Genomic DNA, 26,973 nt, shown 5'->3' on the forward strand with positions numbered 1-26,973 from the left:
CCTGAGAGACCCAGCATACAACACACAGGGGCAAAGGGGCGGACAGAGGACGTCCACACTGACACAACCTGAGACCCAGCATACAACACACAGGGGCGGACAGAGGACGTCCGCACTGACACAACCTGAGAGACCCAGCATACAACACACAGGGGCGGACAGAGGACGTCCGCACTGACATAACCTGAGAGACCCAGCATACAACACACAGGGGCACAGGGGCGGACAGAGGACGTCCGCACTGACACAACCTGAGAGACCCAGCATACAGCACACAGGGCCGACAGAGGACGTCCGCACTGACACAACCTGAGAGACCCAGCATACAACACACAGGGGCACAGGGGCGGACAGAGGACGTCCACACCGACACAACCTGAGAGACCCAGCATACAACACACAGGGGCACAGGGGCGGACAGAGGACGTCCACACTGACACAACCTGAGAGACCCAGCATACAACACACAGGGGCACAGGGGCGGACAGAGGACGTCCACACCGACACAACCTGAGAGACCCAGCACACAACACACAGGGACACAGGGGCGGACAGAGGACGTCCACACTGACACAACCTGAGACCCAGCATACAACACACAGGGGCGGACAGAGGACGTCCGCACTGACACAACCTGAGAGACCCAGCATACAACACACAGGGGCACAGGGGCAGACAGAGGACCTCCGCCCTGACACAACCTGAGAGACCCAGCATTCAACACACAGGGGAGGACACAGGACGTCCGCACTGACACAACCTGAGAGACCCAGCATACAACACACAGGGGCACAGGGGCGGACAGAGGACGTCCGCACTGACACAACCTGAGAGACCCAGCATACAACACACAGGGGCACAGGGGTGGACAGAGGACGTCCGCACTGACACAACCTGAGAGACCCAGCATACAACACACAGGGGCAAAGGGGCGGACAGAGGACGTCCACACTGACACAACCTGAGACCCAGCATACAACACACAGGGGCGGACAGAGGACGTCTGCACTGACACAACCTGAGAGACCCAGCATACAGCACACAGGGGCGGACAGAGGACGTCCGCACTGACACAACCTGAGAGACCCAGCATACAACACACAGGGCCGACAGAGGACGTCCGCACTGACACAACCTGAGAGACCCAGCATACAACACACAGGGGCACAGGGGCGGACAGAGGACGTCCGCACTGACACAACCTGAGAGACCCAGCATACAGCACACAGGGCCGACAGAGGACGTCCGCACTGACACAACCTGAGAGACCCAGCATACAACACACAGGGGCACAGGGGCGGACAGAGGACGTCCACACCGACACAACCTGAGAGAACCAGCATACAACACACAGGGGCACAGGGGCGGACAGAGGACGTCCACACTGACACAACCTGAGAGACCCAGCATACAACACACAGGGGCGGACAGAGGACGTCCGCACTGACACAACCTGAGACCCAGCACACAACACACAGGGACACAGGGGCGGACAGAGGACGTCCGCACTGACACAACCTGAGAGACCCAGCATACAACACACAGGGGCAAAGGGGCGGACAGAGGACGTCCACACTGACACAACCTGAGAGACCCAGCATACAACACACAGGGGCACAGGGGCAGACAGAGGACCTCCGCCCTGACACAACCTGAGAGACCCAGCATTCAACACACAGGGGAGGACACAGGACGTCCGCACTGACACAACCTGAGAGACCCAGCATACAACACACAGGGGCACAGGGGCGGACAGAGGACGTCCGCACTGACACAACCTGAGAGACCCAGCATACAACACACAGGGGCAAAGGGGCGGACAGAGGACGTCCGCACTGACACAACCTGAGAGACCCAGCATTCAACACACAGGGGAGGACACAGGACGTCCGCACTGACACAACCTGAGAGACCCAGCATACAACACACAGGGGCACAGGGGCGGACAGAGGACGTCCGCACTGACACAACCTGAGAGACCCAGCATACAACACACAGGGGCAAAGGGGCGGACAGAGGACGTCCACACTGACACAACCTGAGACCCAGCATACAACACACAGGGGCGGACAGAGGATGTCCGCACTGACACAACCTGAGAGACCCAGCATACAGCACACAGGGGCGGACAGAGGACGTCCGCACTGACACAACCTGAGAGACCCAGCATACAACACACAGGGGCACAGGGGCGGACAGAGGACGTCCACACTGACACAACCTGAGACCCAGCATACAACACACAGGGGCGGACAGAGGACGTCCGCACTGACACAACCTGAGACCCAGCATACAACACACAGGGGCACAGGGGCGGACAGAGGACGTCCGCACTGACACAACCTGAGAGACCCAGCATACAGCACACAGGGGCGGACAGAGGACGTCCGCACTGACACAACCTGAGAGACCCAGCATACAACACACAGGGGCACAGGGGCAGACAGAGGACCTCCGCCCTGACACAACCTGAGAGACCCAGCATTCAACACACAGGGGAGGACACAGGACGTCTGCACTGACACAACCTGAGAGACCCAGCATACAACACACAGGGGCACAGGGGCGGACAGAGGACGTCCGCACTGACACAACCTGAGAGACCCAGCATACAACACACAGGGGCACAGGGGTGGACAGAGGACGTCCGCACTGACACAACCTGAGAGACCCAGCATACAACACACAGGGGCAAAGGGGCGGACAGAGGACGTCCACACTGACACAACCTGAGACCCAGCATACAACACACAGGGGCGGACAGAGGACGTCTGCACTGACACAACCTGAGAGACCCAGCATACAGCACACAGGGGCGGACAGAGGACGTCCGCACTGACACAACCTGAGAGACCCAGCATACAACACACAGGGGCGGACAGAGGACGTCCGCACTGACACAACCTGAGAGACCCAGCATACAACACACAGGGGCGGACAGAGGACGTCCGCACTGACACAACCTGAGAGACCCAGCATACAACACACAGGGGCACAGGGGCGGACAGAGGACGTCCGCACTGACACAACCTGAGAGACCCAGCATACAGCACACAGGGCCGAGAGAGGACGTCCACACTGACACAACCTGAGAGACCCAGCATACAACACACAGGGGCACAGGGGCGGACAGAGGACGTCCACACCGACACAACCTGAGAGAGCCAGCATACAACACACAGGGGCACAGGGGCGGACAGAGGACGTCCACACTGACACAACCTGAGAGACCCAGCATACAACACACAGGGGCGGACAGAGGACGTCCGCACTGACACAACCTGAGACCCAGCACACAACACACAGGGACACAGGGGCGGACAGAGGACGTCCGCACTGACACAACCTGAGAGACCCAGCATACAACACACAGGGGCAAAGGGGCGGACAGAGGACGTCCACACTGACACAACCTGAGAGACCCAGCATACAACACACAGGGGCACAGGGGCAGACAGAGGACCTCCGCCCTGACACAACCTGAGAGACCCAGCATTCAACACACAGGGGAGGACACAGGACGTCCGCACTGACACAACCTGAGAGACCCAGCATACAACACACAGGGGCACAGGGGCGGACAGAGGACGTCCGCACTGACACAACCTGAGAGACCCAGCATACAACACACAGGGGCAAAGGGGCGGACAGAGGACGTCCACACTGACACAACCTGAGACCCAGCATACAACACACAGGGGCGGACAGAGGATGTCCGCACTGACACAACCTGAGAGACCCAGCATACAGCACACAGGGGCGGACAGAGGACGTCCGCACTGACACAACCTGAGAGACCCAGCATACAGCACACAGGGGCGGACAGAGGACGTCCGCACTGACACAACCTGAGAGACCCAGCATACAACACACAGGGGCACAGGGGCGGACAGAGGACGTCCACACTGACACAACCTGAGAGACCCAGCATACAACACACAGGGGCACAGGGGCGGACAGAGGACGTCCGCACTGACACAACCTGAGAGACCCAGCACACAACACACAGGGGCACAGGGGCGGATAGAGGACGTCCACACTGACACAACCTGAGACGCAGCATACAACACACAAGGGCGCACAGAGGACGTCCGCACTGACACAACCTGAGAGACCCAGCATACAACACACAGGGGCGCACAGAGGACGTCCGCACTGACACAACCTGAGAGACCCAGCATACAACACACAGGGGCAAAGGGGCGGACAGAGGACGTTCACACTGACACAACCTTAGACCCAGCATACAACACACAGGGGCGGACAGAGGACGTCCGCACTGACACAACCTGAGAGACCCAGCATACAGCACACAGGGGCGGACAGAGGACGTCCGCACTGACACAACCTGAGAGACCCAGCATACAACACACAGGGGCGGACAGAGGACGTCCGCACTGACACAACCTGAGAGACCCAGCATACAACACACAGGGGCACAGGGGCGGACAGAGGACGTCCACACTGACACAACCTGAGAGACCCAGCATACAACACACAGGGGCACAGGGGCGCACAGAGGACGTCCGCACTGACACAACCTGAGAGACCCTGCATACAACACACAGGGGCACAGGGGCGGACAGAGGACGTCCACACTGACACAACCTGAGAGACCCAGCATACAACACACAGGGGCACAGGGCAGACAGAGGACCTCCGCCCTGACACAACCTGAGAGACCCAGCATTCAACACACAGGGGAGGACACAGGACGTCCGCACTGACACAACCTGAGAGACCCAGCATACAACACACAGGGACACAGGGGCGGACAGAGGACGTCCGCACTGACACAACCTGAGACCCAGCATACAGCACACAGGGGCGGACAGAGGACGTCCGCACTGACACAACCTGAGAGACCCAGCATACAACACACAGGGGCGGACAGAGGACGTCCGCACTGACACAACCTGAGACCCAGCACACAACACACAGGGGCACAGGGGCTGACAGAGGACGTCCACACTGACACAACCTGAGAGACCCAGCATACAACACACAGGGGCACAGGGGCGGACAGAGGACGTCCGCACTGACACAACCTGAGAGACCCAGCACACAACACACAGGGGCACAGGGGCGGACAGAGGACGTCCACACTGACACAACCTGAGAGACCCAGCATACAACACACAGGGGCACAGGGGCGGACAGAGGACGTCCACACTGACACAACCTGAGAGACCCAGCATACAGCACACAGGGGCGGACAGAGGACGTCCGCACTGACACAACCTGAGAGACCCAGCATACAACACACAGGGGCGGACCGAGGACGTCCGCACTGACACAACCTGAGAGACCCAGCATACAACACACAGGGGCGGACAGAGGACGTCCGCACTGACACAACCTGAGAGACCCAGCATACAACACACAGGGGCGGACAGAGGACGTCCGCACTGACACAACCTGAGAGACCCAGCATACAACACACAGGGACACAGGGGCGGACAGAGGACGTCCACACTGACACAACCTGAGAGACCCAGCACACAACACACAGAGGACGTCCGCAGTGACGCAATCTAGAATCTTAGAAAAACGTATCAGAGGAGACAGATGAGTCAGATTATCAAAAGAAAACCCTGAAATAGAGATGAAGAATTTGTCCATGGGATTTCTACGCTCAGAGCAGGGCACCTGACATTCTGTTCAAACATGTATCTGCGTTTGTGTCGCCCTTTGAAATACGTACTTATTGCAGAGATATTCCTAAGCATTCTTCCCAGGTGACACACCCAGAGATGAAGAATCTAGTGCAGGACTGCTATTTCCCTGGGCAAACTGTTCTTTTCTGATGCCGTGTCATGCAGAGATGGCATGTGCCTACTCCGAGGGTCACTCAGAGGAATCCTCACCATGCGCCACAGAGGGACATGTTATGTTTTTCTTCTGAGTATGATTCTGACCAGTGGTAACTTAAAAAGATTAACTACTATTTCTAAGCAGCTCTCAAGAGACACCCCTATGAGGCATGTACGCAAGTCAAGGCATTTATGTCATGGGCTGAATTGTTTTCTCTCAAAATTCATACGATAAATTTCTAACTCTCGGCACCTCAGAATGTGACTATTCTTGGAAATAAACAAATAAAGAGGTAAATAAGACTAAGGCCGGTCATTGGGGTGGATCCTGCTCCAACAGGACTTCTTATAAGAGAATAGGATACGAAGATGCATAAGAGAAAGACCATGTGAAGGCACAGGAAGAAAAGAGGCACCTGCGAGCCACTGAGAGAAGCCTCAGAAGACGCCGACAGGGACACTTTGATCTCAGAGTTCCAGCCTCCACTCAGTCACTGGTACTTTGTTATGTTAGTCCAGGAGGACCAGGACCACCCCTATTGAAACGAATCCCTCCTCTGGCTGTGTCTTCTCAGCAGACCTTCTCATGCTCACACCCTAAGTGCATTCTTCTGGAATCTAACGTGACTGGTAGAAGCTGCCATGGCCAGTAACCAGCCCGACACTGCTCTCTGAAGGCCCTCTTGTCTTCTTCCCCACTCTAACCTGTTTTCTGGTGCACTGTGAAATTTGCAATCCACAAAAATTAGTGGTCTAAAATAAGTCAGGAAAATAGGAAGGTATACATTCATTCATTTCTCTTGTCTTGGTAGGAGACATACTTCTAAGATCGCTGTGAATGACAAGACACATAAAGAGCAATACAAGGGGGATGGTGTACTTCATTGTGCTATTTTACAGTAGGTAAATGGCTTTCAGATACAGAGAAAGACATATATTCCTTTTGAATAACCCACAATGTTGAAGCAAGTTTCTCTCTCAGGTCAGGGATTCTCAGGTCAGGCATGCATGAATACCACCTGGCACCTGTACACAATGCAGACTCCGTGGTCGCAGGCCCAGAGAAGGCGATCACACGTTTACAAGCACTGCCTTACATCACGAAGAAAGAACATCTCCCAGTGCCGGGAGAGCTCCACTCACCTGGTAAATGGCCATGGCGCAGTGCTCCTGCAGCTCCTCATTCTCACTGCTTAGGTTCTTTACCAGACTTTCGATGATCCTTTCTGCTTTGATTGCAGCTCGGTAGTTTTCCTAGGCACATACATTCAAATATTTATATGTGCATAATGGATGGATACGGGACAAACAGACTTTTACAGTGATTAACAGTCTGAACGCAATTTCTCAATAAATCAACACTAAAGTGCAAGCTAAACACACTGTATGACAATAAGAGAATTAGCCAGCATTCAAAAAACGATGTCCTCAGGTACTGATTTACTGTACTATCAGTTTGATCTCCTCTAACAGAAGGATGACTTCTTGATAAAAAAATACTTAGCATGCATGGTAATGTTATAAATTATTTTTTGGCTAGCAAAAATGAAGGAAGGAAATGAAGGGATGCAAAACTGTTTCAGGCACCTCTGATGCACATTCTTGCAATGTCCCCACCACTGGAATGAGCGTGTTTTCATGAGAAGTCTTCAGCAGTTGAGCCAACAGAGGGATGCCCCCGGCTTTACGAATGGCTTCTTTATTGGCATAACTCTTACTGCAGCTCCACAATGCCAGCGCCCCACAGCGAGCCACTTCCGCGTCTGTGGTCTCATAGAGACTTGAGTAGGCAGGCTGTGAGGCTTGCTGTGCACAGTCCAGGAGAGCAACCTACAGGAATACATAAATGCATCACACACTAATGTTAATTAGTGTACTGATGGTATCCTTCCGTAGCTATCAGGTTCTTATCAACCTTGCCTCTGGCAAAGATGAGAATGCTCTAAAAAAATCAACTTTTACACTACACAGTGGCCAACGAAACCAAAGAGACAAAGAAAACTCTTGAAGATGCTATCCTCTGGATTTGGGAGCTTTTTATATTTCCTTCCCTCAAGAAATTTAATCTCACCAAGATAGTAATCATAGTTTCTTGGTATGGCTCTAATACTTGTAATATTTGTAAAACACAACCTTAGCCCCAGAAAACTAGGGTTCCTAAAACCATTGGAATTTTCTAATGATAACTAAATGGCCGATCCAGTCTTATATTTTAAAACAGTGATTTATTTTTATTTGTTTGAAAGGCAGAGATAGAGGTAGATATAGAAATATATAGATTATAATATATATGTATATATATATATATATATATATTTCTCTCTCTCTTTCTCTGAGAGAAAGAAACAGAGATTCCCATCTGCTGGATCATTTCCCAACTGTCTACCACAGCTAGGGCTGGAACAAACTGAAACTGGGAGCTGGGAACTCCATCCTGGTTGCCCATGTGGTGGCATGGACTCAACCACTTTGGCTATCACTGATGCCTCCCAAGGTGTGCAAAGTAGGAAGCTGGAATGGGTGGCACTGCTGGGGCTTGAATCCTGTTACTCTCCTATGGGATGTTGATGTCCCAAGTGGCACATTAACTGCCATTATCTGCTGCCTCCCAGATGCAGTAGCAGGAAGCTGGATCAAAAGTGGAGGTGCTGGGACTTGAACTGGCACTCCAGTATGGGTTGTCGGTATTCCAGGTGGTGGTTCAACTCATTGTGAGACAACGCTCACCCCCAGTTTATTTTTGAAGCAAATAATTACACTTTTATAATGCTCTACAGATGACAAGTGAAAACACAGGATCTCTTAGTAAATTTATGAATACATTTTTCAGTTTATGCATTCACATTAAAATCCATATTAATTGAATAGCTATTTATTTATCCTTTACATATGTAAGGTACTGGGCTAACGACTATGGAAGACAGCATGATGGACAACACATGCCTCTGTGTTAAGGACCTTGCACAGAAGTGAGGCAATCCAGTAAGATGACAAGTTGTGGGGGGAACACAAGGTCTGAGGAGGATGAAAACTCATTTCTACACTGCATTTATATTTTTAAGATCTTGCCTGCCATGGCAAGGGTGGTGAGAAGAATGTTGATTTTTTTTCTTTAGGTAACAATTACTGAATAAAATAATTTTTTTCTGATTATGGAAGTAAGACTTATACACAGAAGACACATCAGAAAATGTAGACAAAAGAAAAATCAGTAATCACTCCAGAGAAAACCCCTACAAACAATTGTGCATTTATTTCTAGTTTTTAAAATCTATGTTGATAGGATGGTCTTTAAAAATTGGGATCAAAGGGGCTGGCGCTGTGGTTCAGTGGGTTAAAGCCCAGGCCATATGGGCGCCAGTTCGATTTCTGGCTCCTCCACTTCTGGTTCAGCTCTCTGCTAATGCTCCTGGGAAAGCAGCAAAGGATGGTCCAAGTGCTTGGGCCCCTGTGCCCATGTGGAAGACCTGGAAGAAACTTGTGGCTCCTGGCTTTGACCTGCCTTAGTCATGGCTGTCGCAAGCGCCTGGGGAGTGAATCAGCGGATGGATTATCTCTATCTCTCTTTCTCTCTCTCTCTCTCTCTCTCTCTGTAACTTTGCCTTTCAGATGAATAAATCTTTTTTAAAAAATTGGGATTGTTTCTCTGTCTTTTGGCTAAGAACAAGTGTAAAAAAATTGGGATCATAAATATCAACAGCTTTTGATCTCTTCTCTTTTTTATATTTATTTGGTTGAAAGGCAGAGAGAGATTGATCTTCCATCTGCGTGTTCACTGGTCAGATGGCCACAATAGCCACTGCTGGGCAAAGCTGAAGCCAGGAGTCGAGAACTATATCTGGGTTTTCTGTGTGGATGGCAGGATCCTAAGAACTTGGGCTATCTTCTGTTGCCTTCCCAGGCATAACAGCAGAGAGCTGGATTGGAAGCTGAGCAGCTGGGATTTGAACTAGTGTTCTGATATGGGATGCTGGGGTTGCAGATGGTGGCTTAACCTGCTGCACCACAACAACGACCCCTCTTGTTTTAAATATTATATTTAAATATTATACATTTTATTGCTTGGCATTAACTACAAAGGATCTGCCAAAAGTTCATGGTAAATGTCCTGTATCTTTCAATTATGAAGTTTTTGAAGTACTCTCATATTCTTCCAAAACACAACAGTGACAGTGAATTTGAGATGTTTCTTTAGGACATACTGTGAGCTATTTTATTGATCAAATGGGGCTATTTTCAGTTCCCAGTCTCCTAGCTCACAAGGAAAAGACTAAGTGCCTGCATGTCAGAGTGCCCTCTTGTGGAGTCTTCACAGTGAGGTCACCGCATCTGAGGCCATGGGCTTACCAGACAGCCTCCTACAGCACAGGTCTCACCCAACGCTTCCCATCACTGTCCATGCACACCAATGCTATTATTGACAGATACTCTTTTAAATTGTCTATGGTTTTTGAGAATTGAGGTTGAACATGTTCGGTGGCCACACGAATAATCCTTATAGACATGTGATTAAAAGGAAAATTCCCAGGACACACTCCCAGGAAGGACAGGAGGGAGCCATAGACATGACTGTGCTACTCACCAGCCTGGTGATGCCCCCGTGCTGTCTCACTGCCTGCCGGGCTCGTCTGAACTTGGCAACATTCGCAATAGTTTCTGCAGCCAAACACTTCAGAATCTTGTACGGAGAATCAAGTATATTAACTATGACCGGTAAGCCCCTGAGGTCAACAATGTTACGTCTGATTTGAGGATTGTGACTGATTTCCTTCAGGATTTTTAATGACCCAATCTGCGTGAGTGAAAATGTTATAAACGAGTGCTTAGTACCCATCACCAGTACTGTGTTTTTAAAATTCCAAATCTACCTAATTTCCTGCCCCGATTTTTTTTAAAGTATGAGGAACTCATAGAGAACAGCAAGAGAAAGAAAAGGGGAGGCAAGAAATAATGCAGCTAATAAAAGAGGCAGGTCGATTAACAGCGACAGTAGCAGATAACGGCAAGACCCAGGCAGCCAGGACCGCAGACTCCTGGAGCAGAGAGCCTCTGCAAGGTGGGGACAAGACTATATCCACCGCCACAATGCCACTCACCTTACACTTGATTTCATTGGTGTCAAGTAAGTTTATTAAAACTTCAAGGCCTCCCACATCTCTGATTGCCAGCTGACAGGTCTCATGGACTAGGTTGAAATCCTTCATCAAACACAACACAATCACTGTAGCTGTCTGATTTCCTCCCTACAAAGATGCAATGCCATTGCAAGGTTATGTAAAATCACACCATCCACAGAAATGTACCAAGTGCCTATGAACCCATGAACTAGGAAATGTATCTCCCCATTCATAGCATGTTCAATTAATTTTTAAGTTTTCTGAGTGTGTTGTACTTCATTCAATGAACTGTACAGAGGTGAAGCATGGAAAAGCTGGACAAATCATAAAAGATTGTTCCAATTAAAAGTCAACAATTAAAGGTGGTCTTTCTCCTCTAAGCAGCTAAATATTAGGCAGCATTATTCATTAAATAGAGTCAAGGGGCAAACGAGTGTGCAAAGGGAAGTTTTATGTGGAAGCAACCCTTCTGGTTCTTAACATTGGGTGGGGTGATGCAAACCATGTCTGAAGTATTACTCTTACACACTGTGATACTAGGAAATCTACGGCTGGTCTCTGACCAGCTGGTTTCCTGGCATTCAACTGAAATCCTTGGAATAATGTCATTTTGCATGCTAATCCTTTGGCTGACAAGCCACCCACCTGTAGGTACCTTCAGGCTGGGGGTGGTCGCAAAAAAGACCCATTGCCAATCATAAGATAGTATTAAAACAGGATATCTGCTGATTGCCCTGCCCACTCCCCACTTCCCAGCCAGCAGACAGGGCTGCTACCAGGCAGCCTGGACTTTTCATGAAGACTCGTCTTGAAACTTCAGGGTAGTAAGACTTTCCCTTGTCACTTAGGTAACACCAGGGATGCGACTGCTCCCATTCAAAAGAAACAGTTAATAAACATGGAAGCAGAATACACAATTTTGGGAGAGGATTTAAAACACAGCACAAAGGGTTTTTCTTACCTTCAGATATTTCACCAGCTTCTGAATTTGCCAGTACTCGGATGGCAAATCCACATTCATCTCCTGACGGTGATCAGCAGGTTCTTCATCCTCCTCACTCTCTGAGGAGTTCTCACTGGAAATCTCCTCAATTTTATCAGTACTTTTACTAAGAATAACAACAACAATAAATAAATACCAATAAGCCACAACCTGGACATGGCTACAAGGATAATATTATGGCAACACATATATAGGCAACAGATCTGAAGTTTTCTATCATGATCTATGTGAGGAAATAGATAAACCCATGGTCCATAGCAAGTGTGGCTCAGTATTATTGCTCCAAATATAAGAATAAGTAATAAAGGAAACAGTGAGACATAAACAAGAGTATTAAGTAAATGTCCTAAGGATGCACTGTAAAATAAAACAGTAACTAATTTCAGGTAGTTATATCGACATTAATTTAAATTTATCTCCTTAGTTAAAACTGAATAAAATGAAAAATTCAGTTTGCAATCACACTATCCACAGAAATTCATTCATTAATATCAAATTAAATAAGAAAAAAGAAAATTACCATGACAGAGAGGGACACTACACATGATAAAAGGGAGACATAGTAATGCTAAATATGCACATACCAAATAACAAAAACAGAACTAAAAGGAGAACCAGAAAAATTTGCAGTTATAGTTAAGGACATCAACAACTGATAGAACAATTAGGGAGAAAATAAGCAAAGATATAGAAGAAATCAACAACAGCATCCAACAACGTAATTCAGCCGACATGTACAGAGCACTCCATCCAAAAACAGCAGAAAACACATTCTTTACAAGAATCTACAGAACACATACAAAGACATCCTCAGCCATACAGAATGTCAACAACTTTAAAAGAATTTAAAATTTATATGTTCACCAATCACAACAGAATCAAACTAAAAATTAAGAACAGAAACATAACAAGAAAAATCTACAAACACCAGAATAATCCAAGGGTCTAAAAGAAATTTTAAAAATCTTAAATTGAAGTGAAAAACATTATATATATATATATATATATATATATATATATATAAACACTAAATACTTCCATTAGAAAAGTCTCAATTCAATAATCAAAAAAAAAACTAGAAACTAAAGAAATTTGAAAAAGAAAAGCAAATTAAACACAAAGTAAAACAAAGACAAGAAATAAAGATAAAAGCAGATGCCAACAAAATTGAAAAATTAATTAAAACAAAAGGTTGCTTCTTGGCCAGTGCCGTGGCTTAACAGGCTAATCCTCCGCTTTGCGGCGCCAGCACACTGGGTTCTAGTCCCAGTTGGGGTGCTGGATTCTATCCCGGTTGCCCCTCTTCCAGGCCAGCTCTCTGCTGTGGCCCGGGAGTACAGTGGAGGATGGCCCAGATCCTTGGGCCCTGCACCCACGTGGGAGACCAGGAGAAGCACCTGGCTCCTGGCTTCGGATCAGCGAGATGCGCTGGCCGCAGCGGCCATTGGAGGGTGAACCAACGGCAAAAAGGAAGAGCTTCCTCTCTGTCTCTCTCTCTCACTATCCAATCTGCCTGTCAAAAAAAAAAAAAAAAAAAAAAGGTTGCTTCTTGAAAGGACTGATAAAATTGACAAACCTCTAGCAAGACTGTAAATACATAATTTTGAGAACTTAGAAAAAATGGACCACTTCTTTTAAAAACACGAACTAACACAATTTCCCCAATCTGCAACAATTTTGAGTAGATCTGTGAGAATTAAGTTTAATTCATAATTTTAAAACTCAAACAGAAATCTTCAGTTGTAGATGGTCTTCACTGCAGAATTAAGCTCAGAAAGATTTGTTCTTATCATTAACCATTAGTTCAACATCACTAGCCAACATGAAAAGATATCACTAGCTAAATATAAGGCCAAAATTAGGTAGCTTCATACATTTTTTAGAATTGCTAAAATAAAACATAATGGCAGTAACGAATGCTGATGAAGATGAGGAGGAACTGAATCTCTCATACATCACTGGTATAAATGCAAAAGGGAGCAGCCCCTCTGGAAATTTCTGACAGTTTCTTAGAAAGCTTAACAATCACTATGCATCAGTACAGCAGAGCCAATATACAAAAACCTGTATGCAGTTATTCATATTAGCTTTACTGTAACAGCCAAGAGGTTCAAACTACTAATATGTCCCTCTGAAAACGAACGATTAAACAATCTATACCCTGCTATGCTTCTCAGCAATAAAAAGAAAAATACTATTGACATAGGCAAAATTTAGATGGATCCTAGGGGTACTATGGAGATGAAAAAAAAAGCGTAAAAATATCTGATTTTATTTATATAACATTTTCAAAATGACAAAACTGTAGGAAGGGAAAGCAGATCAATGGTCGCCACCAATTAGAGATGGAGGAGGAAGAGGGAAAGGTGCAAAGTACGGCGTGAGTGAGCCCGGGGGGGGGGGGGGGGTGATGAAATGCAAATGTTCAAAAGCTGAGAGATCAGCTAGGAACTCAGTACCCCTACCACTTAATGCTCTTAGCATTAAAGACATTTATTTCTTTAGAGCCAACTAATACCAGTAAATTCCGATACTTCAACTGACTCTAATGCATTCAAAGGCTATCTTGTAAATATATCTTAAATAAGTCCAATATTATCATGTGTACTAATATCCCTACTAACCTTGACTATCAGTATCTTAGGACCTTACTATAATAGTAAGAATGCCACTAATTAGCATGCTACTTATCCCAATGCGTGGCTTTAAGGAGCTAGGCACACCAGCAGAAACACACCTGCTTAACTGGGCTCTTCCATGGGAAGCGGATGACCTCACTTTTTCAAATTTTCCGCCATGTTTTTCCTGTTGGCTGTCTTTTATTGAACTTCTGTGACTACAAATAAAATATCTGTATTAGCTTTATTGCTTTAGGCTACTGAAAAGGAAATACAAGATGGAAACATATACAAATACCCTATAATTTTCATGCATCCAAATGATGCATTTCCCTGACACAGGAGGACAAGTTCCAGCTTCACCTGCCATTTGGAGGTGTCCCTTTTGCTCTTCAAGCACAGCCATGAATTTTATCAATCCTAGTCTAGTGGATCTTTGTACTAGAAACTGGCCTTCATAGGCTGGCCCTGTTGAGGGAGTCCTTCATCATAGGCCTTCTATTCTAAAGGTACTTAGCTCCCCTGATGATTGCTATCTTCTTATCTCCCACAGCCAACACTGGGACAGGACTCACATTTAGTTTTCCAGGTATTCCCAGGCTTAGGCAGCTCTGCGAACATACTGGGCTCTCATTCAATACTTGTTGATGAAATTCATCACTTAAAGACTACGTACACAGATAAAGCAGAATTTTAAAACACAAGTCCCAGTTAACAGAGTCAGTCACAATGCATTTTTCATTGTCTCACTGACTCTTTCAAACAGAGTCAAAAAGGTGAAACCCAGACGCCCTCCCTCCCCTAGCCAAAATAAATGAGAACCAGAGAAGCACGAGTGTCTCCCTTTCCCACACGCTCTTTCCTGACAACTCTGTGGGTTTACTTTCACTGGGCTGGTGCTGTGGCACAGCAGGTTAAGCCGGTGCTTAAAATGCCAGCATTCGACACAGGATGGCCAGTTCAAGCCCCAGCTGCTCTGCTGTCAAACCTGCTCCTGGCTAATTCCCCTTGGAGACCAATAGAACTGCTTGGGCCCTTGCCATGCATGTGGAAGACCTGGATGAAGAGCCTGGCCCCTGGCTTTGGCCTGGCTCAGCCCTGGCCACTCTGGCAATTTGGAGAGTGAACCAGTGGATGGAAAAGCTCTCTATCTCTGTTTCTCCCTCTCTCTGCCACTTTGCTTTTCAAATAAAGAAAATAAATCTTTAAAGAAAACAAAACCACAATCACCCTGTGGTTTCCAGAACCCCTGCAGGTGACAGTCCCTGTGTGACCTATCAGGAGCCAGTTCTTAATCCAATCATGTAACAAAGCAACGTTAAAGAGGCTAAAACTGCTGAGATAGTTGCTAAATGTAATTAAGTGCTTTACCTCCATATTTAGGTAGCACTGGACTTATGTTTGATTTGGCACCTATTTATAGAGGATCCCAAATAGAACTATATCATAGATATAGCACATCATAGATGCACCAAACCAATGTTCCCTTTACATAAGACCATTAATATTTTTGAGACTCTTAGCCTTTTTAATACTATGAATGTACTTCAAAAGTTTCATGCAAAAAATTCTGATGCCAAAGTTTTGAAATCTACGTTTAAGAGAGATTTCAAAAGCATTCATGGAAAATTACATATGGATTTCAAATATTGCTTATACATACAAAAATTTATCTTTTAATCCCATTTTCCCACAAGAGTTTGAAGTTTCAGAAAACCCATCACAGCTGTCTACATACGATTTGAAGTCAAGGGTTGTCTTCCAGTTTAAGCTTGGCTCTAATCTCCTGGTCATTTGATTTTTCACAAAATTAATTTGGTTCTTCTCCAGTGTACTCTTTCCTGAACCAGATACAGTTTTATGGACGGTGGCTGTTTCTTCCTTCTTAAGAGCCTTATCATGCTGATCTTTTTCCATTTGTTGTTGTTCTTTAAATTTGGTTGCCTTCACAAAGAAAAAGTTACGAAAAATGTTTACAATGGTATCACTTCTGAATTATCCATTGCTACCTAAAGATTAACCACTGGTGATAAACTCAGGAAACAAAGTCTCAGACGTGTCTAACTTCTGTTGTTTATGACAAAGATGCACAAGGTCACCTTCAAGGTCAAGGACTCTGTTGGGGTTAAACAGACAATAGGAGAAGCTTTTCAGTGTTTCTCAATCCATACCTCTGTGGCAGCACGCACAGATACAATAGCAGGGTTCGGCCTATTAATCCCTCACCACCCCTAGAAAAAATTAAACTCAAACCTTAAATTAACTGAGACATATCATATTCAAGTTACTTAAACCAAAGATAAAGGTAACATCTTTTTTTAAAAAAAAAGATTTACTTGAAAGGCAGAGTCATGGGAGGGGAGAGAGAGAGAGAAAGAGATCTTCCATCCACTAAATGATCATAACAGGCAGAGCTGAGCTGATCTGAAGCCAGGAGCCAGGAGCTTCTTCCAGAACTCCCTTGTGGATGCAGGGGCCCAAGGATATGGGTCATCCTCCACTGCTTTCCCAGGCACATAAGCAGGGAGCTGGATCCAAGGAGGAGCAGCTGGGACTTGAACTGGTGCCCATATGGGATGCTGGCACTGTAGGCCAGGACTTTAACCCACCGTGCCATAACAACAGCCCTAAAGGTAACATATTACATAAAGAGGAAGAAACATTAAGAATTTCAAGAGACTTCATGTGAAAGCATGCCGGAAAATAAAGAAAATGATATTCTTTAAAAAAAACATTTATTTATTTATTTGAAAGGTAGAGTTACAGAGTTACAGAGAGGCAGAGGCAGAGGCAGAGGCAGAGGCAGGGAGAGAGAGAGAGAGAGAGAGAGAGAGAGAGAGAGAGAGAGAGAGATCTTCCATTTCCTAGTTCACTCCTCAAATAGCTGCAATGGCCAGAGTTGTGCTGATCCAACGCCAGGAGCCAGAAGTGGAGTAGCCAGGTCAAACAGGTGCCCATATAGGATGCTGGCACTGCAGGTGCCGGCTTTACCCGCTACACTACAGTGCCGGCTGCAGAAAATAATATCTTTAAAGTAGTGGAGGGGCTGGCATTGTGGTGTAGCAGTGTAAAGCTGCCGCCTGCAGTGCCAGCATCCCATATACCCAGTTTGAGTCCCGGCTGGGCAGCTCCACTTCTGATCCAGCTCTCTGCTATGGCCTGGGAAAGCAGTAGAAGATGGCCCAAGTCCTTGGGCCCCTGCACCCGTAAGGGAGACCTGGAAGAAGCTCCTGACTCCTGGCTTCGGATTGGCTCAGCTTCAGCCATTGTGGCCATCTGGGGAGTGAAGCAGCAGATGGAAGACCCTCTCTCCCTGCCTCTGCCTCTCTGTAGCTCTGCCTTTCAAATAAATAAATAAATCTTTACAAAAGACTAGTGAGTGTCAAAAATTTATACTAGTTAAATAAAAAAAACTTTGAAAAATGAAGGCAAGATAAAGAAATGAATATGGATATGAATAAAATTAATGAATGAATATAAGTGTGAATAATAAATGAGAATGGCTATGAATAAAATGGAATCATTTCTTAGAAACTCATTTAATTCAAAAGGGGGCAAAAGTGTGTACAAGAAATAGAATTAGGAAGACAGTAAATTTAAATCAAACTATATTAGTAGTTATATCAAATGAAAATTGTTTAAAAACTTCAATTAGGGGATGGCCCTGTGGTTGTAGTGGGTACAGCTGCTGCCTGCAGTGTCAGCATCCCATATGGGCTCCAGTTCGAGTCCTAGCTGTTCCACTTCCCATCCAGCTCTCTGCTATGGTCTGGGAAAGCAGTAGAAGATGGCCCAGATGCTTGGGCCCCTGCTCCCATGTGGGAGAGCCAGAAGAAGGTCCTGGCTCCTGGCTTCGGATCAGCACAGCTCTGGCCATTGTGGCCAACTGGGGAGTGAACCAGCGGATGGAAGACCTTTCTCTCTCTCTCTCTCCTTCTGTGTAACACTGACTTCCAAATAAAATAATAAATAAATCTTTAAAAAAACTTCATTTAAAAAAGAAATCATACAATTAGATTAAAAAAGGAAAACTCTGTTACTGGTAAAAATAAATCACTTTATATATAAAGACAAAGTACATTAAAAATAAAGGCTAGAGAAAAATTGCTTATGTAAATAATAAAAAAGCAGGAGTAGCAATATTAAAGTCAGATGAAACAAGATTCCCAAACAGGTAATATTATCAGAGATAAAGACAGATGCACATAAGGATGAAGAATCAACTGGTACGTAAGTTCTAAATGTGTATTGACCAAACAACAGAACTTCAAAGAACATGAAGCAAACACAGGAAACAAGAAAAAGTAGATAAATGCGCAATTATCAGACTTCAAAACTCTTCTCAGTCATCAATAAAATAAGCAGGCAAAACAATAACAACAACAACAAGAAGGACATGGGCGACTGGAGCATCAACATCAACCAACTCAACATAATCAACGTTTGCAGGATATGCCACCCAACAGAGCAGAACACATAGACTTCCCAAATGTATAAGGAAAAATTCACCAAAAGACACCATATGCTGGGCCATAAAATTAAATCTCAACAAATTTAAGAGAAGAAAAATCATAAAAAAAAACATCTTTTCATAATACACTGCAATGGAATTAGAAATCACTAAAATAAAGATGTCTGAAGAAATCCTCAAATATATTGATTTGGATAAAAATACCACATATCAAAATCTATGATCTATGATCTTCTGTATACAAAGAGAATTGAAAAATGAATCTTTACATGAATGGAAGGGGAAAGGGAGCGGGAGGGGGGAGGGTTGCGGGCGGGAGGGAAGTTATGGGAGGGGGGAAGCCATTGTAACCCACAAGCTATACTTTGGAAATTTATATTCATTAAATAAAAGTTTAATAAAAAAAAAATAAATAAAACCTCACAAAAAAAAATCTATGGTACATTGTTTATAATGTGTTTATACAGAAACATAAAACTTAGTACAAAAAATAAAGGTTTTAAATCATTGATCTAAGCTTCCAACTTAAAAAATTTTAAAAAAGTGTAAATTAAACCTAAAGAAAGCAAAAATAGGAAAATTATTAAGAGCAGAAATAAACCTGAAAGCAGACAAATTATAGAGAAAAATCAATGAAATAATTATCTGGTTCTTTGAAAAGATCAATAAAATTGACACATTTCTATTCGCAATGATCAAGAAAAAAAGAGACCAAAATTAGGACATGGAATACACAAGAATTATAAAGTTCTTGTGAATATGCAATTGACACTCATTGTAACCATCCTGTAAGATCGCAATCACAGGAGGTCCAGAAAGGATAGAAGTCATTAGACATCTAAGCTTCCTTAACAGGACTGAATATTCTGTTAGATTTTAATTCGGGGCCGGTGCCGCAGCTCACTAGGCTAATCCTCCGCCTGCGGCACCGGCACACTGGGTTCTAGTCCCAGTGAGGGCGCCAGATTCTATCCCGGTTGCTCCTCTTCCAGTCCTACTCTCTGCTATGGCCCGGGAGTGCAGTGGAGGAGGGTCCAAGTGCTTGGGCCCTGCACCCCATGGGAGACCAGGAGAAGCACCTGGCTCCTGGCTTTGGATCAGCGTGGTGCGCCGGCTACAGCGGCCATTGGGCGGTGAACCAGAGGAAAAAGAAGACCTTTCTCTCTGTCTCTCTCTCTCACTGTCCACTCTGCTTGTCAAAAAAATAAATAAATTTAAAAAAAAAGATTTTAATTCAAAAGGGAAGATGAAAAAGTCCTATGTAGAAAGCATTTTTAGAATTATACCTACAATCTAAAAAGACAATCAGAAACATTTTAAAGTGAAACATTTACAATATTTATTCTCTATTATACTGTAGAGAATGCTGTGATAACTAAAAGCAGGTTTAAAAATAGGCAGTTTTCTTATACAATTTTCTATGAGAAAGTTGCGGTTGAGTAACACAATGTTACAAGAGTTCAAAAGAGACTATTAAAACTTACATGTTTAGACATATTTTCTGAAAATTTTACTGATTTTTCTCTTAAAAATGTGACAATGTCCTTGTAAATTGCACTTTTTCTCTCATAATTAATTTCATCTCCAGCATCTGTTTTGCCCTTTGGGAGAAAAATGTTCTGTGATTAATAGCAAGAAGATCACATCAGAATCTAGGTACACACACCGCTTTTTTCTCTGAACAGAACTCAGGTGGTGGCCTTTGTACGTGAAACTTGCAAGTAAAAGTCCTTCCCCATACATAACTCAGGTCACCCACTCACCCCCTGGTCCATTCACTCTTTCAGCAAGCACTTAGGAGACCCTGCTCTGGTTTTCAGGGCATTCAGCTACTCAGCAGGTAGGCGAGAGCCCCCTGCTTCTGCTCTCCTCCGTATGAAATGCATGATGACTTCAAGAGCCTTAGTTGCTGAAGTCGTAAAAGGCCTTGGCCTCTGCAGGAGAGCTTGTTTCTTTACCCTCTGCCCCTGCTCTGCATGCAGAGTGCCTGCGACCCACTCATTTTCATTCCAGGGTAACTGTCCCTCCACACTCCGAGCCTCCTCCATCTTCTCTCCTTATTTCCCAGGTTACTCTCCCTTAGTGGATTATGTGTGTATATATATGCAGATATGCCATATAACTGCATATATAAATATGCAAAAGAACATCAAAAAGGTAACGGACCATGAAATAAAGTTAATTCTGGTGCAAAATTTGACATGATTTTGGATTTGCTTTGCAAATGCATAGCTTTCACCCCACAAAACAGTATCTCATTGTCTCAGAGATTCAACCCCTGAGCCACGCCCACATTCATGCACACCTAGCTAAGAACCCGTCACCTGGCTTCAGTTATGTTTTTAAAACAATTGCTTACACCATTTAAAAATACTCCTTCTCACTACAAGTAACGCACAAACTTTCCACAGCATGTGGCTTCACCAGCACGTAACACATTTCCCCATAAATCTGTCTCCAAGGTGGAGCTCGACATCCATTTGAAAATTCATAATCTGAAACCAATCATCAAGCAATTAATGAGCTTCTGTAACGCAGTTCTGTAAAATGTGTTGGCTTCAACCAAATAAATGCTGTTGAAATTTTATGGTTTCATTTTCTTAAGTATCCAGTTATAATGAAGCAATTGAATTCATGTTGAAAATAAGATTTTGAAAATATAACATAAAATGAATTTGAGAAAACACAAACCTGAAGTGTATTCAATAGATTCCAAAACTGTCTGTTCTCCTTTTCCTGAGAAATGTTTTAGAAGCTTTATATCTTTCTTCACAATTCTTGGATTTAAATATATTTCTCTGAAATAAATGTTTAAAAATTCACACACATGCACTAAAATAGAATCTACAGGAGACATGTGGACATTCCATTGAATAAGAGAAAATTTATTTTTGTAATTAAAGTTAATTTTAGCCAGGTTATAATTTTTTAACAACACTATCAATATATCAAAGAAGTAGTGATTCATGTTGAACTTAATATTAAATATACTCAATTAAAAATTCACCTTGTTTCTTAATAATAACACTAAAATATTGGAAAAATTAAAAGTTTTGGACTATATAAACCCTATGTGGCATGTGCCTTATAACTTAATAACTCATGCAATAGTCTTAAGAGTCTCTTAGAAGAAACAGGACATTTAATGTCTTCAACTGAATGAAACCCCACTAGAATGCTTTAGCATTTTTAACTACATTTAAATTTTTAGAGGTATTATAAGGAAATCAAATAAGATTTTGTTCCATGTTAAGAAATCCATAGCAATGACTTCCACACTTTACGATTCTCATGTTTTTCTCTAAAATTAAGCAATTTTTGTAGCTGAATTTTTGAGTTTTCTTCTTTTTAAAGACTCACAGGGAAATGTGTTTCAGCAAATGATTGAGAAGGTGCAGATCCAGTTGCTTCAGTAGTATGGCAGTCTTCATCTGCATTTCACTCTCTGGATCATCAACTTCGGTAACTTTTACATATTTAATGTAGTTGAGTCTTCTTTTGAATTGTGATGAATGGGATGGGAAAGGGAGTGGGAGATGGGATGGTTGTGGGTGGGAGGGAGGTTATGGGGGAAAAGCTACTATAATTCAAAAGTTGTACTTTGGACATTTATATTTATTATATAAAAGTTGAAAAGAAAAAGAAGGACTGCAGGAAGTTGCATCAGGGGTTCATGGCTTTGCTGGTGGCTGGAAGACAGGTGAGAAACACCCATCATAACTGGGCCACAGATCATTTAGAATCATGCTACTAAGCTGAATTCAGTTATTCTGTTTCTCATACCCACAATATCTGCATCAACACAATGACTGATGAACAGGTTTCTGAGAGACCTGTGAGTTCTATGTGTCTTCTGAATTAATAAGAAACAGAATATTATTGCATAACACAAGTCTAAATAGATTAGTAGAGAATATACTTATATGAGGATCCTATATTATCAATATCAGCAAAATAGTCAAGCAATTCAAGTATTGTATTCTCTACCAATAGACTCTGCCTATAATAGTAATATTTTATTGCGATTCACAATTTTCTTAACAGCAAATGTGAGAGATGTTAAGAATAACTACAGAGGCTGGTGTTGTGGCATAGCAGGTAAAGCCGCCGCCTGCAGTGCTGGCATCCCATATGGGTGCCAGTTCAAGTCCTGGCTGCTCCACTTCCTATCCTGTTTTCTGCTATGGCCTGGAAAAGCACTGGCAGATGGCCCCAGTCATTGGGCCCCTCCACCCACGTGGGAGACCCAGGGGAAGCTCCTGGCTCCTGGCTTCGGATTGGCGCAGCTCCAGATATTGTGGCCAATTGGGGAGTGAACCAGCAGCTGGAAGACCCCCCCCCCCCCGTAACTCTGACTTCTGACTTTCAAGCAAAATAAACAAATCTTTTTAAAAAATAAAAAATAACTATATCTTTTTAAGCCTGTTTATCTAAATAGGTTACCAAAATAGACTAGCATAAAATTTAAAACATAAATTGAAATGAAACAAATCTCACTTTGGCTAAATAGAGAAAAAAGATCTTGGATGGGATATTTTCTGTCTCTCCCTCTCCTTCCATCTCCGCCTTTTAAATGAATAAAATAAATCTTCAAAAAAATCTTCAAAAAGGTAACATTAAATAAGATCCACTTTTTCTAACATTTCTAACAAGCTCTGACAATTTATAACGAATGTTTAAGGCCTTCCCCCTACCTATATTATTTATTTGTTTCTCATTTTTTTAAGGTACATTTATTTAGTTGAAAGGCTATTTATTTAGTTGAAAGAGATACAGAGAGAGGAGAGAGAGAGAGAGAGAGAGAGAGAGAGAGAGAGAGAGCTTTTCCTTCTGCTGGCTCACTCCCCAAGCAGTCACAACAGACGGGGCAGTGCCAGGCAAAAGCCAGGAGCCAGGAGCTTCTGCAGGGTCTCCTTCATGCTGTCAGCACCACAATCAAGCCACCCTCTTGGGCCACCCTCTGCTGCTTTCCCAGGCGCATCAGCAGAGAGGGACTGGAACCAGTGCCCATATGGAATGCGGGCACTGCCGGCGGAGGCTTAACCAGCTGCACCACTGCACCGGCTCCCATTTTCTCATTTCCAGTGACACCAATTGTTAAAATCTTTCTCCCAGAATATCGGATAAACGTTTATAAATTAAATATAGACCACAGTCAACGTTTCCCTCCGTCATTTTAAATGCTGAGAAGTACAGATGCTATAGAAATGACTTCAGAGTTCACTTTCTGAGCTGTACTAATTTCGAAATCCAGTAACAGGCATCCAGATCACTGGCTCTCAGTGGATAGGAATGCTTTAGGGGTTTTTAGTTATCGGAATGGATGGGAAGGGGATATATCACTGGCATTTAGTGATGAGGACAAAGAAGGCCAGCTGGCTGCCCATGTGCGCAGGACTGGTGCCCCTGGAGCTGCTGTGTTCACACAGTCCTACTGAAGTCGGAAGCACCGGCTGCTTCCTTCCACGCCTGAGTGCAATGCTAACAGAGCACTACCGGTATTTAAAACTCTACTGTAGATGTAGGGTTATTGTCTGCGAGCTTGGGTCAAGAATATTAAATCAGCATTAACAAAACAGGTCACAAAAAACCATGTATTGAGGGGCCGGTGCTGTGGCGCAGTGCGTTAAAGCCTTGGCCTGAAGTGCATGGGCGCCGGTTCTAATCCCGGCTGCTCCACTTCCAATCCAGCTCTCTGCTGTGGCCTGGGAAAGCAGTAGAAGATGGCCCAAGTCCTTGGGCCCCTGCACCCGCTTGGCAGACCCAGAAGAAGCACCTGACTCCTGGGTCCGGCTCGGCGCTGCTCTGGCCATTGGGGCTAACTGGGGAGTGAACCAGCCGATGGGGGACCTCTCTATCTCTGCCTCTCCTCTCTCTGTGTAACTCTTTCAAATAAATAAATAAAGCTAAAAAAAACCATGTATTGGCGTAGATGGACTGAGAAGTGCTCTGCCGCTCGCGTGGGCTGGCGAAGCCCACCATACCCGCTGCGCACGGTTTCCGTTAACACCCGAGCAGACGCTATCGGAAGCCTTTGGGAAACGCAGGCCTTCGGGCGGGTCTAGGACGGCGGTTCTGCGAGTGAAGAAGCCGCACAGTGAAACCCACACAAAACTTACTTTCAGAGCTGACTTGAACAGCGTTCAGCACCGGCCGCTCGGCGGGAGGGGGCGTCGGAGGCGCGGACCCCGGCGGAGACAGGGGCTCAGCGAGGCGGAGAGGGCGCGAGCGAGCGAAGCTCAGCCGGCGGAGAAAAGTTAGGCGGCGAGAGAAACCCAAGCTTTTCGTGATCAGACAGCGGGCTGCGAGGCTCCCAGCGCCAGGCGGCGCGACCCCGCAGCCGCACTCACCCACCCGCACCTGCTCCGCGCACCGCGCACCGCGCCGCGGTTGCTAGGACGCGACAAACTTCCGCCCCTGTGGGCGGCCTGGCTCGGTGGCCTCGGTGGCCTCGGTGGCGCCGCCCCCAAAGTCCACGTTCAGGCGCTGCGGGGCGCCGCCGGCGGTGCTCTCCGCTGGGTCCGCCGGCACTGCGGCCTGCTGCCCGCCGCAGCTCCCGTTTTGGTAACCGTGGGCTTAGGATCCCGGCAAGGACTTGATGCGTGCCCGGGGACGGGGAGTGTGCGCGGGTCCCCGCTCCCGCTCCTGGTTTAGAGCGCGTTCCTGCGGAGGCCAGTCTCCCAGCGTTGGACTCGGCTCCAGACCACCACCGACAAGGAACGTCTGTCCGTTTGGAGCGTGCACGGGGTGAAGATGGACGTTCCACATAGGAAGGACCCCCCACCCCCGCTTGTCCACGTGCTGGGCGCTCCCTGCTCCCGCTTGCTGGAGAGCCCTGGCAGCTGCCTCTCAGGCCATTCCTTTAGGGAACTCTGCCTTCTCAGGGTCTCCTTGGCCGGTCAGAGGAAATTAAGCTTTGCTCTGAGCAACTCCCCAAGCGAACTAATGCCTTAAGTAGGTCTGGTCTAGTAACCGTGTGGGTATGGGGAGGGCACCTCTCACGTGGAGGTCTTGTGATCTGCTTCTGCGTTTGGGGGTAGGCAAACTGAACCCCATCAACTGAGCCCCATCAGAGGGCATACCTGCCCTCACCCTAGGTCACCCCTACAAGCTACAGTGAGAGCGAGGGCGACTGGAGAGAGAGAGAGAGAATTTCCCAAAGGGGGGTGCTTGATGTCCTGGTCTTGCTTCATGCAGCAGAGCTCTGTGAATCTTTTTTTTTTTTTTTTTTTAAGATTTATTGAAAGAGTTACACACAGAAGGAGAGGCAGAGAGAGAGAGAGAGAGAGAGAGAGAGAGGTCTTCATCCGCTGGTTCACTCCTTGTGAAAGATCTTAGACAAGTTGGAGACTTACACATTGCTAAGAGGTTGATAAGAACCTGAGAAGTCTTAACTACAAAATAGTACTTTGAAAGTAAATATGCAACGTGAGTCGTTCAAAATCACAAACTCCATCCTCCAGGCAGCAACACTGAATCATAAAACCACAGGAGCTAATGTAGATCCTTCTTAGTAAAGCAGCCAAACACAGGTAGCAAGGTGTGGGTGATGAAGGAAAGAACACTTACATAATTGGAAATGATCTCAGATATAAGCTGCAAAGACAGTAAGAATTTATGCTTTTTCACTTCCTATTATACAATTTCAAAAATCACTGTGCAATCATCATCTCCTCTACACCAAAAAGCAAAGTGAAATCTAATCAGACATAGGAGTGATTTTCTTTACCACTCAACTACTTTCAAAAGTATCCAAATGAAAATGAAAATTAATTAAAATCCTGTTTTAAACCTTTAACATCAGTTAATTTAAGGGATAAAGATAGTCAAATATCAAGCTGATTGAGAATAAGGTATATGCCAGACCTGAGAAAGCTTTCTCATTAGAGCAAATGAAAGCATAATGGCTAATAGTTCTCAAATGCTTACTACTGATGGAAATGGAGGCCAT

At 45.3% G+C, this 26,973-nt stretch overlaps 1 protein-coding gene across 1 annotated transcript; it reads right to left on the reverse strand.

Moving 5' to 3' along the window:
* Positions 1 to 6,636: 6,636 nt before the first annotated feature.
* On the reverse strand, positions 6,637 to 26,973 carry LOC133772441 (outer dynein arm-docking complex subunit 2-like). The gene is given in 17 exon segments (XM_062208893.1): positions 6,637 to 6,645; positions 6,957 to 7,067; positions 7,401 to 7,643; positions 10,396 to 10,605; positions 10,910 to 11,056; positions 11,892 to 12,039; positions 14,671 to 14,769; positions 16,290 to 16,495; positions 20,507 to 20,623; positions 21,382 to 21,404; positions 21,407 to 21,517; positions 21,714 to 21,820; positions 22,383 to 22,488; positions 22,806 to 22,875; positions 25,007 to 25,097; positions 25,432 to 25,597; positions 26,952 to 26,973. Coding segments are annotated over 17 exon segments (1,986 nt in total).

This window comes from Lepus europaeus, chromosome 13 (genome assembly GCF_033115175.1).
Source record: "Lepus europaeus isolate LE1 chromosome 13, mLepTim1.pri, whole genome shotgun sequence".
Classification (NCBI taxonomy): domain Eukaryota; kingdom Metazoa; phylum Chordata; class Mammalia; order Lagomorpha; family Leporidae; genus Lepus; species Lepus europaeus.